The sequence below is a fragment of the Euphorbia lathyris genome, chromosome 4, assembly GCF_963576675.1.
Source record: "Euphorbia lathyris chromosome 4, ddEupLath1.1, whole genome shotgun sequence".
NCBI classification, from domain to species: Eukaryota; Viridiplantae; Streptophyta; class Magnoliopsida; order Malpighiales; family Euphorbiaceae; genus Euphorbia; species Euphorbia lathyris.
In genome coordinates, this window is record NC_088913.1 from 59,040,754 (window position 1) to 59,055,350 (window position 14,597).

Here is a 14,597-nt window from a genome sequence, read left to right on the forward strand (position 1 = left end):
AAAATTGGGAACATATAGAACATTATGCAATTGCAAATTCTTCTGAAATAACACCTCTCCCCTGAAACTGACTAAATGTACTTCTCCTGTTGGTAGGAAAATCCTTTTTGTGTTTGTCAACTTGGTAACATTAGTCATTATGCCTAAATTTGAGGTCATATGTGTAGTAGCACCTGAATTTATTATCCATTTAGCATATATTTCAGAATTTCGAACTAAATTATTACCTGCACAAACACCAGCAAAACCAGCGAATGCAGAAAATTCTCGGTCTGATTGTTTTCCTTTGATGGCTCTCTGAACCTCTCTTTGCATTACCTCCAATTTTTGTAACATTTCCTGCATCGAATCTTTCCTGCATGCCTCACTATCATCAAAATCACAGTTAGATAAAGGAGTTTCGAGTTCAGAAGATGGTTCTTGTGTCATATTTGCTTGGTGTTTGGCTGGTCCAGTTATTCTCTTTCCTTTGAACCAATCTGGATATCCTTTAATCCTGAAACAATCTTGACGCTCATGTCCTTCTTTTCTGCAATAAGTACAAACCTTATCCGATTTGTTCTTAGCCTGATAGCCGTTTTTCCACTATTATAACCAGTGTTATATCCTTGTTTTCTACCACCAGCAAACATATTAACAAACTCCACAATATTGTTATTTGTGCTTCCACTTCTTTGTTTCTCAATTCGTGAAAGAATTGAAAATGCCTTATTAACATGAGGTAATGGTTCTATGATCAAGATTTGATCTCTAACATGATCAAACTCAGCATTTAATCCAGACAAAAATTGCATCAATTGTTCATCCTCAATCTGTGTTTGAGCAAGTTTCCTTGACTCTCCACAAGTGCAATTTTCAATAGGCTTCAATATTGCATATTCATCCCACATCATTTTCATCTTATTAAAAAAAATCTACTAAAGACATACCTCCTTGAGTCGAACTGCAAATCTCCTTGCGAAGTTGAAAAATAAGAGGACCATTACTTTCTCCATACCTTTGCTCTATCTCCTTCCACAATCCTTGAGCAGATTTTGCATGAATGAAGACTGCAGCCAATTCTTTGGTGAGAGAATTCAAGATCCAGGAGAAGACCAGATCATCTGTTTCTTTCCACTTCAAATGTGCATCTGAGGTTCGATCTGCTGGTTCATCGTTCTTCATAATGAAATTTGTCTTGCGTTTTGCACTAATGGCAAACAACAATGCTCTCTTCCACAGATTATAATTCTTTCCATCAAGAATTATATTAACGATCATCAAACCAGGATTGTCACTGCTCTGGTTGTTTGATGAATTACCAGATGTATTCATCGTTGATTCTGAATTAGGAATATTACGATTTGAATCGTGATTGAAATCTTGATCTGAGTTGCGATCGGAATTGCTTGATTCAGAATCACGATCAGAATTTCTTGATTCAGAATCGCTTGATTCTGATTCAACTTCTTTAAAACTTGAATTCACTATATCAGCGTACGATCTGTACTGTTGTTTCTTTCTTCTCATTCTCCGATCATCTCAATTTTTAGTCGCCGGAATTTGGAATCCACAACCCAGCTCTGATACCATATTAACCTAACTGAAATTGAAAAGAGATGAAGAGAAAGATATTTTTGTATATATGAAATCGAGAGATTACAGTATTTATAGACAAACAATTACAATTAATACTGAAGTTTACTTTCTATGTCTAAAGACTCAAATACCCCTGTCTATATTACACTATTATAGACAATGGTATAACCTCTGTCTATATTACACTAATATAGACAATGGTATATATATTCTAACAAGAACACCGATTAGAAATCCAAGTGAAGAACCAGGACAGTCGAATAAAAACTTCTGGAAGAATATCCAACGCGGATGAAGAAATGACAGGAGAAATCAGAGACAAAACACCAGGAGCTACACCGAAGAAAAAAACTCAGCAGATGAAAAACCAGGAGATAATCCGCAGATGAAGACGCAACAATGGAAGAAAACAAAATGAAGAATGTGGCAGATAAAACATGCAACAGGAAAAAAAAAATCAAAGACAAAAGCAGAAAAAACCAGAGAGCAGATGAGAGAAAACCATATGTGCATTTTCAAGAGAGAAGACCGAATAGCAGATGAATTGTTGAATTCTCAAGGAAGAAGAAGATATGGAGCCTTAGAAAATCAAAACCTTGCGATGGAGCGAAACACAATAAAGTTGAGCAGGAAAAGAGGATTTCATTCTCGAAACCACGCACAAGATGTAGCTGCTCTTCCAAATATACGATATGCCAAGCGTGTGATTTAGGGAAAAGTAACTGCCATCGTATTCTATTCAATTTAGAGATAGGAATGTAAAATTACAAAATAAGTCTAGTAGAGATAATGAATTTTTAGTAGAACTTTGAGGGTAAAACAATTTGCTCTCATATCATCATACCATAAGAAATGAGACAAGTGTAAAATATAATAAACACTCTTATTTATAATAGTGATATTACAATGTATTTATACGAAAAATTACAATGTCCATTACTATTCTACCCCTTGATGTTTATATACATTAATGCTTACATTACATTACATTAATAAGTAATAACCATATAAGCGTAAACTTGGAACTGATAAATCTTATTTAGGTACATTCAAAGGCTTGAAATGGTGGGATTTGGAGAAGCAAATGCTAAGAATTCAGAATCATGTTCCAAAAGAGCCATCTTTTGTTGATCTAATGTAATCCATGCCTCTATCCCTTTACCATCTTTAGTTTCAATAAATATGATAAGATTCCTAAAAGATGGTCCAACTCTTCCTAAAATACCAGTCCAAAATGGTTCTCCCCATCCAAAATTAAGCTTATTAAACCCGAGATAACACCATGTTGTAAATGCAAATATATCTGGCTTCTCAAGGTTAAATAAACCTTCTAACTGGCTGCAATAATCCGACATCGTTTCAAACCCATCACTACCTTGAATACTCTCTGTATAATCAGTCTTATACACTGCAATAGCTTCACTTAACAACTTCATCAGTTCATCCAACTCCGTCTTCTCCTCATCATTAGGATCAGCTACGGCTGTCGCCCACCAGAAAACATTTCCCGTCGATGAATTAGACATCGGAGGCTTCGTCAGAGGCCGGAGATTCACTGCTTCCACCAAAATTGATGGCTTCACTGACCCTGAACAAGCCTTGGATGCTTTCATACAACATTTCCATATGAAACAGGACAGTGTTTCAATCTTGGACGGCTTCGTTTCGATCTTTCCTTTTGCTTTTTCTCTCAAAGTTGCCGTTGCTTGACCACTAAACACAAACCTCCTTGTTACATAATTAGCCTCTGTAAACCATAAGCTTTCCATTAAAGATAAATGATTTTCCGGAAGTGAAACTCTCGGCGGGAAATACTCAGACGCTTGTTCGAGATTCGGGTGAACAATACCGTTCAAATCCCCCCTGCAAATACTAGCCCATGACTCGAAAAATGCCTTCCCTGTAGGTCCATCCATCTGTGTAACGACCCGGTCCGGAGTGGGACCGCCGGGGTAAGAAGGCCTGAGCAAGGAGCGGCCGTAAGGGATGGCGATGGGGGCAGGAATGAACTGAATCCCACATCGGAAATGGAGAGGGAGTGATTGGGGCTTATTAGTAAAATGTGAATCCAATACATGCAGACGCGTTTTAAAGCCGTGAAGTCCAATGTGTTGGAATTGGGCCAGAGCGGACAATATCTACATGGTGTTGGACCAGGGTGTTACAATCCGCTTGTGTGATCCAGACATACCTATGGATATTCCTCCGCAGCTGAAGCGTGTAAATTGGACTCCGAATACAGGTATGTTGGTTTCAATTTCCTTCCTAAAAGGTTTAAATGAAACTAAATCATTCAACTTCTCAATTTCATGGTGTTTGATGAGATCAAGCATACGGATTTTTGTTTGAGCTTGAATGAAGAGAGCACCTTCGTTGAATTGATGAATGTGGAAATTGTCTGTGATTCTTCCTGACAAAGGGTAGAAGAGATTGAGGGTTTCTGATAGAGAATTCTTGAGGTTTTTGAGTGTAAGATTGGAATCAGAATTTAGATCATCCTTGGGGTAGAACACTACTAATGGTGTATATGCTGTGGGTGTAAGTTGATCAAAAAGAGAGAGTCTGTGGGGTTTTTTTTGGAGAATAGATTGGGATGATGGTTTTATGAATTCTTTTGAAAGAATTTCAATTTCCATTTTTTCAACAGTTGAAATTCCTAGAGAGCTTAGATTAATCGGGAGCAAGATGAGAGAAATGGTGTAAAATCATTAGTTTGTGCCGATTTTATAAAGGAAAAAAAAAGCATCATGAGCTATATGATATTTTGAACTTGTATTTATTAACCTACAATTTATAATGTCAGAAGCTGTCCTTCTTATCTTCATTTAATTTGGTTGCAGTTCATGAACACCACGCATCAACTCTGTGAATCATCGTTTGTCTCTTTGAGCTGATATTATTCCGCATTAAAGTTTTTTCTCTTTCAAATCTAAAACTCTGTCGTTTTTGTATAACAAATGGTTGAAACTGTTTCTGCTTCCAGCAGATTTATTTCGAATCTTAGACAGTTTTCTTCTTAAATCAGTAAAAATTGGCAGAAAACTGCCGGATACAAGGTTGTACATTTTATATAAGAAAATTACCGAAAAAAAAAGGTTTTTGAGAGAAAATGAAGTGATTTATTACCATCTTTGAGTGATCAAAACACAATTTAAACACCACAAGTGAGTTTATATGTGGACCTCCTTCCATTCTCACATTTTCTGATACATTATATTCTACACAAATAGGGTTTTCGGGTTTTTACTCTATAACAATAGCTACAAATTGCATTCCAAACATATTTGGAGTGAGTTATTGGGATTTTTGGTTGCATTTCAATTTGCTGAAGTCGGGTTCCCATTGTTGTTCGGGTTTTCTGTTCGTCTGTGCACGCAACTCTGCCATATTACAAATTGGATAACAGTACAAAATGTAATTTCTGAAGGGTTATAAAAGCCTTCCCTTTTAATTGCAAGTTGTATTTTCGGTTTTTGAGTGGTTTTTGTTTTTCAGTAATTTTTTTTGCCGTTGTTAAAGTTCAGAACCAGAAATTCCTACTTTTACGCGGAGTCACCGGTCAACGACATCCCGTAGCCGACAGTAGGCTACAGGTGCTGAAACATAAATATTTGCTTAAATTTATTTTAATTTGGGAGATGTTTTTTTTTTTTTTTTTGTAATTTGTAGTTATTTATTTTTGGGAAATTTATATTTTTATGCCAATTGTTGCATATTGTAATTTTAAATATGGAATAAATCAGTTTCAGGTCAAGGGGAATTTAGGTCATTTTTTTGGAAAATATTAAATCGATTAGAACTTATAAACTAGGTTTATGTTGTTGTGTTAGATTAATAGGATTTGTTTAAGTCCTATGTGATCGAGTCATCCGTCGTGATGTAAATCTGAAAAAACGAGTCCCAATGTCCCACGGCTAACGTTTATTTGGTTTACATGTTTAATACTTTCATTAAGATTATATTTGATGTATAAGGCTATTTGTGCTATTTGATTAAAATGTAATTTACTTTATATTTCTGTATTTATTTATTTATTGCTTTTCCGCGACAAAAATGATATAAACGAAAATTCACTTAGATTATAAATGGTATTCTAACGAAAGACAATTCTACGAGTTTATTAATCAAACTCTTGGACCATTTTAATTCACGAATCCAACTCTAACGAGATGACATAATGTGAGCCCGTATGTCATGTAATATATGTTCCTGAACATTAATCTCAGGTGGCGACTCTCAATATAATAAATTAGTTCGAAAGCATGATAAAAAAACAGACCAATAAACAATAAGACATACACAAGAAGGGATAAACCATTTGTCATCCTTAAAAACGTTAAGTGTGACGGTGTAATGTCAAACATAGAACCCCTTTTATCGAAATAACCAAAGGATAAACTGATTCCGCGGACAACTACTTCTTCTCCTTTAAGTGCAACGTGAACTCTTCCAGCGAACAGGCAGTGACCCTTGAACGAGCAGAATATATTTTTTTCTCCAAATTTCACATTTGATCTTTGGTTCTCCATTTTGGTCTTTTTGCTCCTCCAAAATACCAATTTCACTCCAACAAGTGATCTACCAAAGTCCTCTTTCTCCAATCTATAGAAAAATCACTTAAAATTCCCATTAATAGATTAATTATCCAATTAAATCATGAGAATTAAGGGGTAAAAATAAGTATAATATACACATATCAAGGGGCTACGCAGATTGGGCCGAATCCGCTATTTTTGCTCGTTCTGTAGTTTTCACCGTGCGTTTTTCATTATACTGACTTTTTAATGTTCCTGAAGTGTTTTAAAACCTTTATAACATATTAAATACCATGTTTGTCAATTTTAGCTAATAAAATCACTCTTAAATAATGTTTCTCGGTGTTCCAATGATCTTTGAGCATTAATCTAAATGTGTTTAGCTGTTTGATTCATTATCATTGCTTGCACGCTGTTTATTTTGGATGAGTTAAGGACGAATCAGAGATTGGGGTATGAAGTCTTGCTCATAGACCAGACCCTGCCATGGTAGGGTATGCCCCTAGAGGCACCCTGCCATGGCGGGGTATTACCAGAATGTAGTATTTTGGTTTATTTTTTCGAGTTTATTATTGTTAATGGTTTTCATGTGCAGCCAAGTATATTTCAACAACGTCAAAAGGGAAAGAAGGCTCGGGAATGCCCGAGTTTGTTTGTAAATGTCGATTTAATTCCGTTTAGGTATTTGTTTGTATTAATCTCCCCTTTTTACTTGTTTCATCTGCTTTCGTTGGTAATCTCTAATTAAAATGGATTTGCAAACTTTGTAAAACTCACACATATCACACGAATTTAAAAAGCTTAAAAGAGTTATTAATAGCTCGGGTGTATTTAGAAATGCTAAGTAGGAGGTCGGTGGGTTCATTGGAAGATTTTGGGGTGCTTAATATTTCCTTTCGAGGAGATATTAACCTTCTCCAAGCATACCTAACTTCCTGAACCCACTTGCTTCCCGCAAGGAATCTCAGTAACATTCTCGGACCTAAAATCCGAGTGGCGACTCTTTCTCTGACACCGGCCCTACCGAGCTAGTCATTTTCTTTAGTAGACCTCGAGTCCAAACAGCACTGTATTAGTCATGACGGACCTCCCGCGGGTGAAAGCCTATCGAGGTAGGCTTCATCTATAGTGGCGACTCCGTTGGGGATGCAGAGAAGTTGATTCCGAAAAGCAATTTCTTCTGTACACGTGGAACTATTCTTATTCACTTTTAAGCTCGCATAGCATTTGCATCAAGAAAACCCTTTTGGGCAATTCTCACGAAAGTGCTTCAAAATCCATTCGATACTTGGAGATTACCTAGTGCCAATGCCCCCTTGTAAAAAGTTTTGGACTATTCTAACTCCATTCGAAAGGAATAGTTTGATCTTTTTGCAATGGTCCCCATGTCTCAATCCAAACCTCATGTAATGGCTTTAGTTACTTCCCATACGATAAAGCATGACCCTAATAATGATTTGATTTTCCATTGTATTTTGGCCTTTGTTTGTCTTTTGTTATAGCCTATAACATACGTGAAATTTCACACCCCTTTCAATGAGATTTTACTTCTTTGTTCAAACCTGAAAGAGGAAGTAAAATTCTAATCTAGTATGACTTCTTCTAAAGAAACTAAGTAGTCTCTTTAACCATGACTTATACTAGACCCAAAAGTTTCACATTCCCAAAAGAGATTTTACCTCTGTGGTTAGAAAGGGAAAAATGAAATATAAGGTTGGTATGAACCATGATTCAAAAAGACCACTTTGACATATTTTGTTCAAGTCATGTCATATTGGAATTGAAATTTCAGTTTGTTATAATCTATGTCAAAAGAATAGGGTTTCGTGTCTTTTAGTATAGTGTGTACTACACATGACGTCTCCATTTACTCAAAATAGCTTTTTACCTCTTTCAAATCAAAATCGTAGTGGAGGTCAAGGTTGGTACAACCTATAGTAAAGGAAACGAACATGTCATTTAAGGTAGCACGTCATACTTGAAGCGAGAGAAAATCCCAGTAGAGATTTCAACTCTATCCTGAGGGTACTCTCAACACTAAAGTTGACATAACCTATTTTAAAGGACATTGACTTGTCTAGGACGGCCTTTGCTATATCTAAGTTTTGGGAATCACCCTAAGGAGACCTAAAACTCCAAATGTTGAAATGGGTGAATTATGTAGACCCGATTGGTATAGTTTGTCCTAAACAAGACCCTAACCGTTAAGATAGCCCACGATGTATCCTATGGTCCCACGTGACCTAAAAAACTGACGGTCTATCCTAAAGGCAATCTAAGGGCCAGCCTTGTATGATGATTAATTTACATCGCTTTGAGAGTTATGCATGTCGTCGGTTTCGTGCATCCCTCGTTGATGTAAAATGAACCAAAACCAAAAATCCTAGGAAAGGACCTGAACCAATATGTGTATGGGAGGAATAAGGTTGGAAGGATTAATGTTGTGATACGTGCTATTTGTGATTGCCACTAACCGTTTGTTCTTTTTTCTTTCTTTTATTTTCAGCGCACACCACTAAAGCATGCATTATAAAGTCATTTCATGCATCATCTATATACTAACCATATGTATTGTAACAACCATCCACTAGACGAAACTTATTCAGACAAAATACCATAACCAATGGCACCTCAAAAGACTTTGGAAGAGCACTTTGCCCATATCAATGAGCGATTTAACACCTTAGAGGACCAAATGAAAGGTATGGTTGTAGAAGTGCATGCCACTTTGAATGAACAGAAAACAACGGGAGAAGGTATGATAGGGATGCACATGGATGTTCTATTAGCCCAGGTTCAGAACTTGTCAAGAGTCTTGGCTCAAGAGGTCGAAAGAGAAACAACTCCCCCATAACTGATAGAGAATAGCCTGGGGTTGAGGCTCATAAAAATGAGGGAAGAACTCAGCTCGTGGAAATGATGAAAGTTGTCAGGGACATTACACAATCTCTAGTTCAAGACCAGTCAAATAATGAATCTCTCGATCAGGATGTCTCACCTCAAGGGAAGAATCTACCTGAGTTGAAGCGGTTCAATGGAAAAGGGGATCCCATGGATCATGTCCTCCATAATATGAAATTAATGCATGTTGCTTCCTTCAGTAGGGATGAAATCATCGATCTTTTCAGCTTATCCTTGAATGCTCTGCCTTTTCTTGGTACCACTCATTACCATTATCCACAAAGAAGGATTGGAATCTCATGATTTAGGTCTTTTTGGATCAATATGCTCACAAGTTTGAATCCAAAGTAAGCTTGGTAGAATTAGAAAGCATCAAACAGAAACCAAGAGAGCTCTTCCTAGAATTTGTGGGAAGATGGAGAGCCAAAGCATCCATGGCAGAAAGCAAGATAGAGGAGATGGAACAGGTGCAAATGGTCATTCGGAACACATTGCCCTTCATTAAGAATGTCATTCAACATTCTTACATACCAGGTTTCAAAGAATTATGTGGATGGGCACGTATAGTGCATCCTGACGTGGAGTACATGAGTCACAAAGGTAAGGAGAAAGTCACAAACGCACCAAGGCAACACCTTTTGATAAGAGGAAATTTGCAGCTCTCAACCAGCCCTTGTCTGAAATTTTGAAAAGACTAGAAAAGCAGAACTTATTACAACCACTTACCTCGGTTGACTTTCGGGCAGTACCTTTACAAGTGGCTAGGGGGTATTGTGACTTCCATCAAGCATTTGGACATAGAATAGAAAACTTCCCCCACCTCAAGCACGAGATACAAGACCTGTTGGACGAAGGAAAGGTCACTCTTCATGAAATCTCCAAACCCCCTATTAAGAGGAATCTTTTCCCTACTCATTCTATTTCATTGATAAGCTCAGGGGTAACAGAAGAAGAGGTCCTCAATTCCTTTGAAGAGGATATTATTCCCCCAGCCAATGGAGACTTGATAGAGGAAGGTGATTGGATAGGCCAGATCATACAGAAATTGACAAAAGGGCAACTAGAAATGGTGCTTGATACTTTCAACAAAGTATGTGTAAGCACAGACCCTCCCATGGAAATCCATAATGGATCAGAGAGAGCTAAAGAAGAAGTCCTCGAGATTAAGGACACTAATCAAGCAGAGGCACCTAAAGCTCCTTGAAGAAACATGAGAATGGAGGATTGCATTTTTAGTCTTTATCTTTTATCTTTGTTTTTGTTCAATAAGACATCATGAATTACTCTTTTGATTTCAATAAAATTTTGTGTTGTGTGATACTAATAATTTTGTACATTCTCATCTGCCCCACAGATCATCATTTGACATTCACTCATTTGAAACACTTCCATTGTTATCATGGCATGGATGAAAAGTCCCAAAAATATACTTATTGCTCAGAACTTAACCATTGAAGAGAGAAAATTAATGGAGTGAATAAATAAAATAAATCATGAGAAGGGTTTCCTTAGCCTTGCAGTGATAAGCCAGACCTTAATTCATCAAGCGAAGAGTTCTAACCTACTTGCACACAAAGAAGTTCGAGCAACAATTGATAGAGCTCAATAAAAAAAGCGGAGAAGAAGAGGATAGCAAGCCGAAATCATACCGTTCTCAAGAACCAAGATTTCAGTGAGAAGGTCACCTCTAATTCTAAAAGGGACACAGTTACCTGGATACACCATTCAGATTGAAGCATGAAGAGGCAACCTACCCATAGATGACGAATGACCTTATTCCATGAGGAACGATAAGATCCAAATCCATGATGTGATAATCCAAAATATAAAGAAATGAAGATGAAGTCATCCAATGCCATTTTGGAAGAAGATCCTTCAGAATTCGAATGAGATTAAAAGCCAACACAGTCAACTAAGTGGCTTCAAGGAAAATAAAAGATCAATATTGCTTCACATGTGGCTAATCAAGCCTTCAAGAAAAACCTCACTTTAGTCAAGGAAGAAAATCTAGAGTCTATCAATCATGTTCTCAGAAGTTCATATCCAACATGTAAGTTCATAGCTAAGATCAAGAGTGCAGTTAAGTGACGATAAGGATGACCATAAGTTCGGGAAGACAATCACCCTCAGTGAAGCCAAGAAATCCTTCTCATAAAAATGCAAAAAGAAAAGAGAAAAAAAATCCTGATAGGTTGAAAATCCGCAAAGGACGGCCTATGCAACAATAAGGGACTCCCTAATGAGTGAAAACGTGTAAAAGGCGTTCATTTGAAAATTCCGGGAACAAAAGTGAGGAAATAAAATAGCTAAAACGTGAAAACTGAAAAGGCGCACTTCAGTAATAATGGTTAGGAATCTGAGAAATAAACAATTCAATGTATATTTGCCAAGTGTTTTGTTTGAGTTGAACAGTTAGAAGCTGTATATACGATGAAATGTTTAGATCAATAGATATCTCACCACAAGTGAAATTTAAAAAAAAAACCAAATAAATATAATCTAGATAGAAGAGACTACTCCTCCATCTCTATGCTCCCTGAAGTTTGGTCTCTCTACTCCTCTGTTGTCCTCTCAAAAGCCGACTTTGACAGAAGCATCTTGCCTTCATAATCATCAAGAGTAGCAAACTTGAATCCAAAGTGAGGAATATATCGAGTTCCTTCATCCTTTATCAGTGTACACAAGCTGGTCAACACAGTGTTTACCAAGGGTTCACTTCCAACGGTGGTGTTCCATAATATAAACGCAAATGATGTCTCACCTTAAGTTTTTCACGGGCATCCACCCACTTGAAACTCTATTTAGCACCCAAGCTGTAATCTTTATCAAGGGTACATTCGCATGACCCGATCGCCCGTCAGACCATTCAGAAGGCTTCTCCATTGATCAAAAGACTGAGCGCCAACTAATCTTCGATGCTAAGTATGGAAATCAACAAAGAAATGACTCTTGGGTCCATGCAGTTCAATTATCCAAATTATCTTGCATCAATGAAAACATGGAAAAATAATGTTGGATTGAAAACCTCAGAAGAGGCAGTCCAGGCAAAAGGAGAGATAGAGAAAAAACTATGAGATGTTAAAAAGCTTAATTGAAAACCCCTATGGGCAGTTCAGGAAAAATGAGAGATAGAGAACAACAGAGAGATCCCACTGAGTTGAAAACCCGAAAAGGGCGACTCAGGCAAAAATTAGGGGAAAACGAACATATCAACACTTCCTGAAAAAAAAAGATATGATCCTCATCAAGCTGAAACCTTGCCCCCAAAGCTTCTCATGTCAGTCTTATCTATCCTCATCGTTTGCAGACAGTATAAGCTCTCACAAACTGGGGCATATCATCAAAACCTCATTCATTGATACTAAAGACGCCCTATCTCTCGAGTCTGGAAAAGAGAATCTATGGAATCATTTCATCCATTCATGCATAATCTTCACACATTTACCAATGTATCGACACCGAGTAAAATGCACGTGTAGCACACACATTCATTCACACACACATACTTCCATGCATACATGCATACATTAGGCTACATACGCATCACTACACATTTGTCATTTGATTCGATGATGACTCTACGAGAAAATAGGCATCTTGCTTTATTACAGGGAATACATGAAACTCTAGGGATCGTCACCAAAAAACCTCTTCTAAAGCAAAAGAATCCAGGGGCATTGAATGAGAAAATTTAGTCCTAAGCAAAACAACAGAATTGTCAACAGATAGAAAAAATTTCTCAATAGCGGCCTGAAGAAAAAGTCAGCCCACGAGAAGAATTCCAATCAACTCAATAAGGCTATATGGTTCCCGAAGGGAGAGTGGGGTTTTGTCTTCTGCAGATCAGATGGCTTCCGAAGGAAGAGTTAGGTCGCAAGAAAAATTATCATCAATTCAATAAGGCCAGATGGCTCACGAAGGGAGAATGGGATTTTTTCTTCTACAATTCAGATGGCTTCCTAAGGAAGAGTTGGATCACAGGAAAAAAAATTATCATAAATTATTCAGCAAAGTCAAATGGCTCCCGAAGGGAGAGTAGGGTTTTGTAACTCACAAGTGGATTATTTGACAAGAGTGATCAACAACTCCAGGTCGTTGAAGAGAACTACAATCCAGGATCGCTTAAGAGATCCACAACTACAGGTCATTGAAGAGACCTACAATCTGAGATCGCTGAAGAGATCAACCATGACAAGATGCTGAAGAGACCTACAATCCAGGATCGTTTAAGAGATCCACACCTACAGGTCGTTGAAGAGACCTACAATATGAGATTGCTGAAGAGGTCAACCACGATAGGTCGCTAAAGAGACCTACAATCCAGGATCGCTTAAGAGATCCACACCTATAGGTCGTTGAAGAGACCTACAATCTGATATCGCTGAAGAGATCAACCACAATAGGTCGTTGAAGAGACCTACAATCTAGGATCGCTTAAGAGATCCATAACTATAGGTCGTTGAAGAGACCTACAACCTGAGATCACTGAAGAGATCAACCACAATAAGTCGTTAAAGAGACCTATAATCTGGGATCGTTGAAGAGATCCACAACTATAGGTCATTGAAGAGACCTACAATCTAAGATCACTGAAGAGATCAACCACAACAGTTCATTGAAGAGACCTATAATCCAGGATCGCTTAAGAGATCAACAACTACAAGTCGTTGAAGAGATCAACAATCTGAGATCACTGAAGAGATCAACCACAACAGGTCATTAAAGAGACCTACAATTTAGGATCGCTTAAGAGATCCACAACTACAGGTCGTCGAAGAGACCTACAATCCAAGATCGCTGAAGAGATCAACCACAACAGGTCATTGAAGAGACCTACAATCTGGGATCGTTGAAGAGATCCACAACTACAAGTCATTGAAGAGATCGACAATCCAGGATCGCTTAAGAGATCCACAACTACAGGTCATTGAAGAGACCTAAAATCTAAGATCGTTCAAGAGATCTACAATCACAGGTCGTTGAAGAGACCTATAATCAGAGATTGTTCAAGAGATCTACAACCACGGGTTATTCAAGAGACCTACAATCAAAGATCGTTCACGAGATCTACAACTACAGATTATTTAAGAGATCTACAACTATAGGTCGTTTAAGAGACCTACAATCAGAGATCGTTCAAGAGATCTATAATCACAGGTCGTTCAAGAGACCTAACACCCAAGATCGTTCAAGAGATCTACAATCATAGGTCGCTCAAGAGACCTAAAATCCAAGATCGTTCAAGAGATCTACAATCATATGTCATTGAATAGACCTACAATTAGAGATCGTTCAAGAGATCTACAACCATAGGTCATTTAAGAGACCTACAATTTAAGATCGTTCAAGAGATCTACAACTACAGGTCGTTCAAGAGACCTACAACTACAGATCGTTCAAGAGATCTACCACTACTGGTCGTTCAAGAGACCTACAACTATAGATCGTTCAAGATATCTACAACTACAGGTCGTGCAAGAGACCTACAATCAAAGATCGTTCAAGAGATCTACCACTATAGGTCGTTCAAGAGACCTATAACTACAGATCGTTCAAGAGATCTACAACTACAGATCGTTTAAG

At 37.6% G+C, this 14,597-nt stretch overlaps 1 protein-coding gene across 1 annotated transcript; it reads right to left on the bottom strand.

Annotated features, from left to right (window-relative positions):
• Nucleotides 1-2,598: 2,598 nt before the first annotated feature.
• LOC136227678 (stemmadenine O-acetyltransferase-like) lies at nt 2,599-4,243 on the bottom strand. The gene is made up of 2 exons (XM_066016406.1): nt 3,744-4,243; nt 2,599-3,494 (listed from the first exon to the last, which is right to left on the bottom strand). Exons 1-2 carry the CDS (start codon nt 4,212-4,214, stop codon nt 2,628-2,630), a joined length of 1,338 nt encoding a protein of 445 aa, XP_065872478.1. The 5' UTR covers nt 4,215-4,243; the 3' UTR covers nt 2,599-2,627.
• Between the last annotated feature and the right edge of the window lie 10,354 nt (nt 4,244-14,597).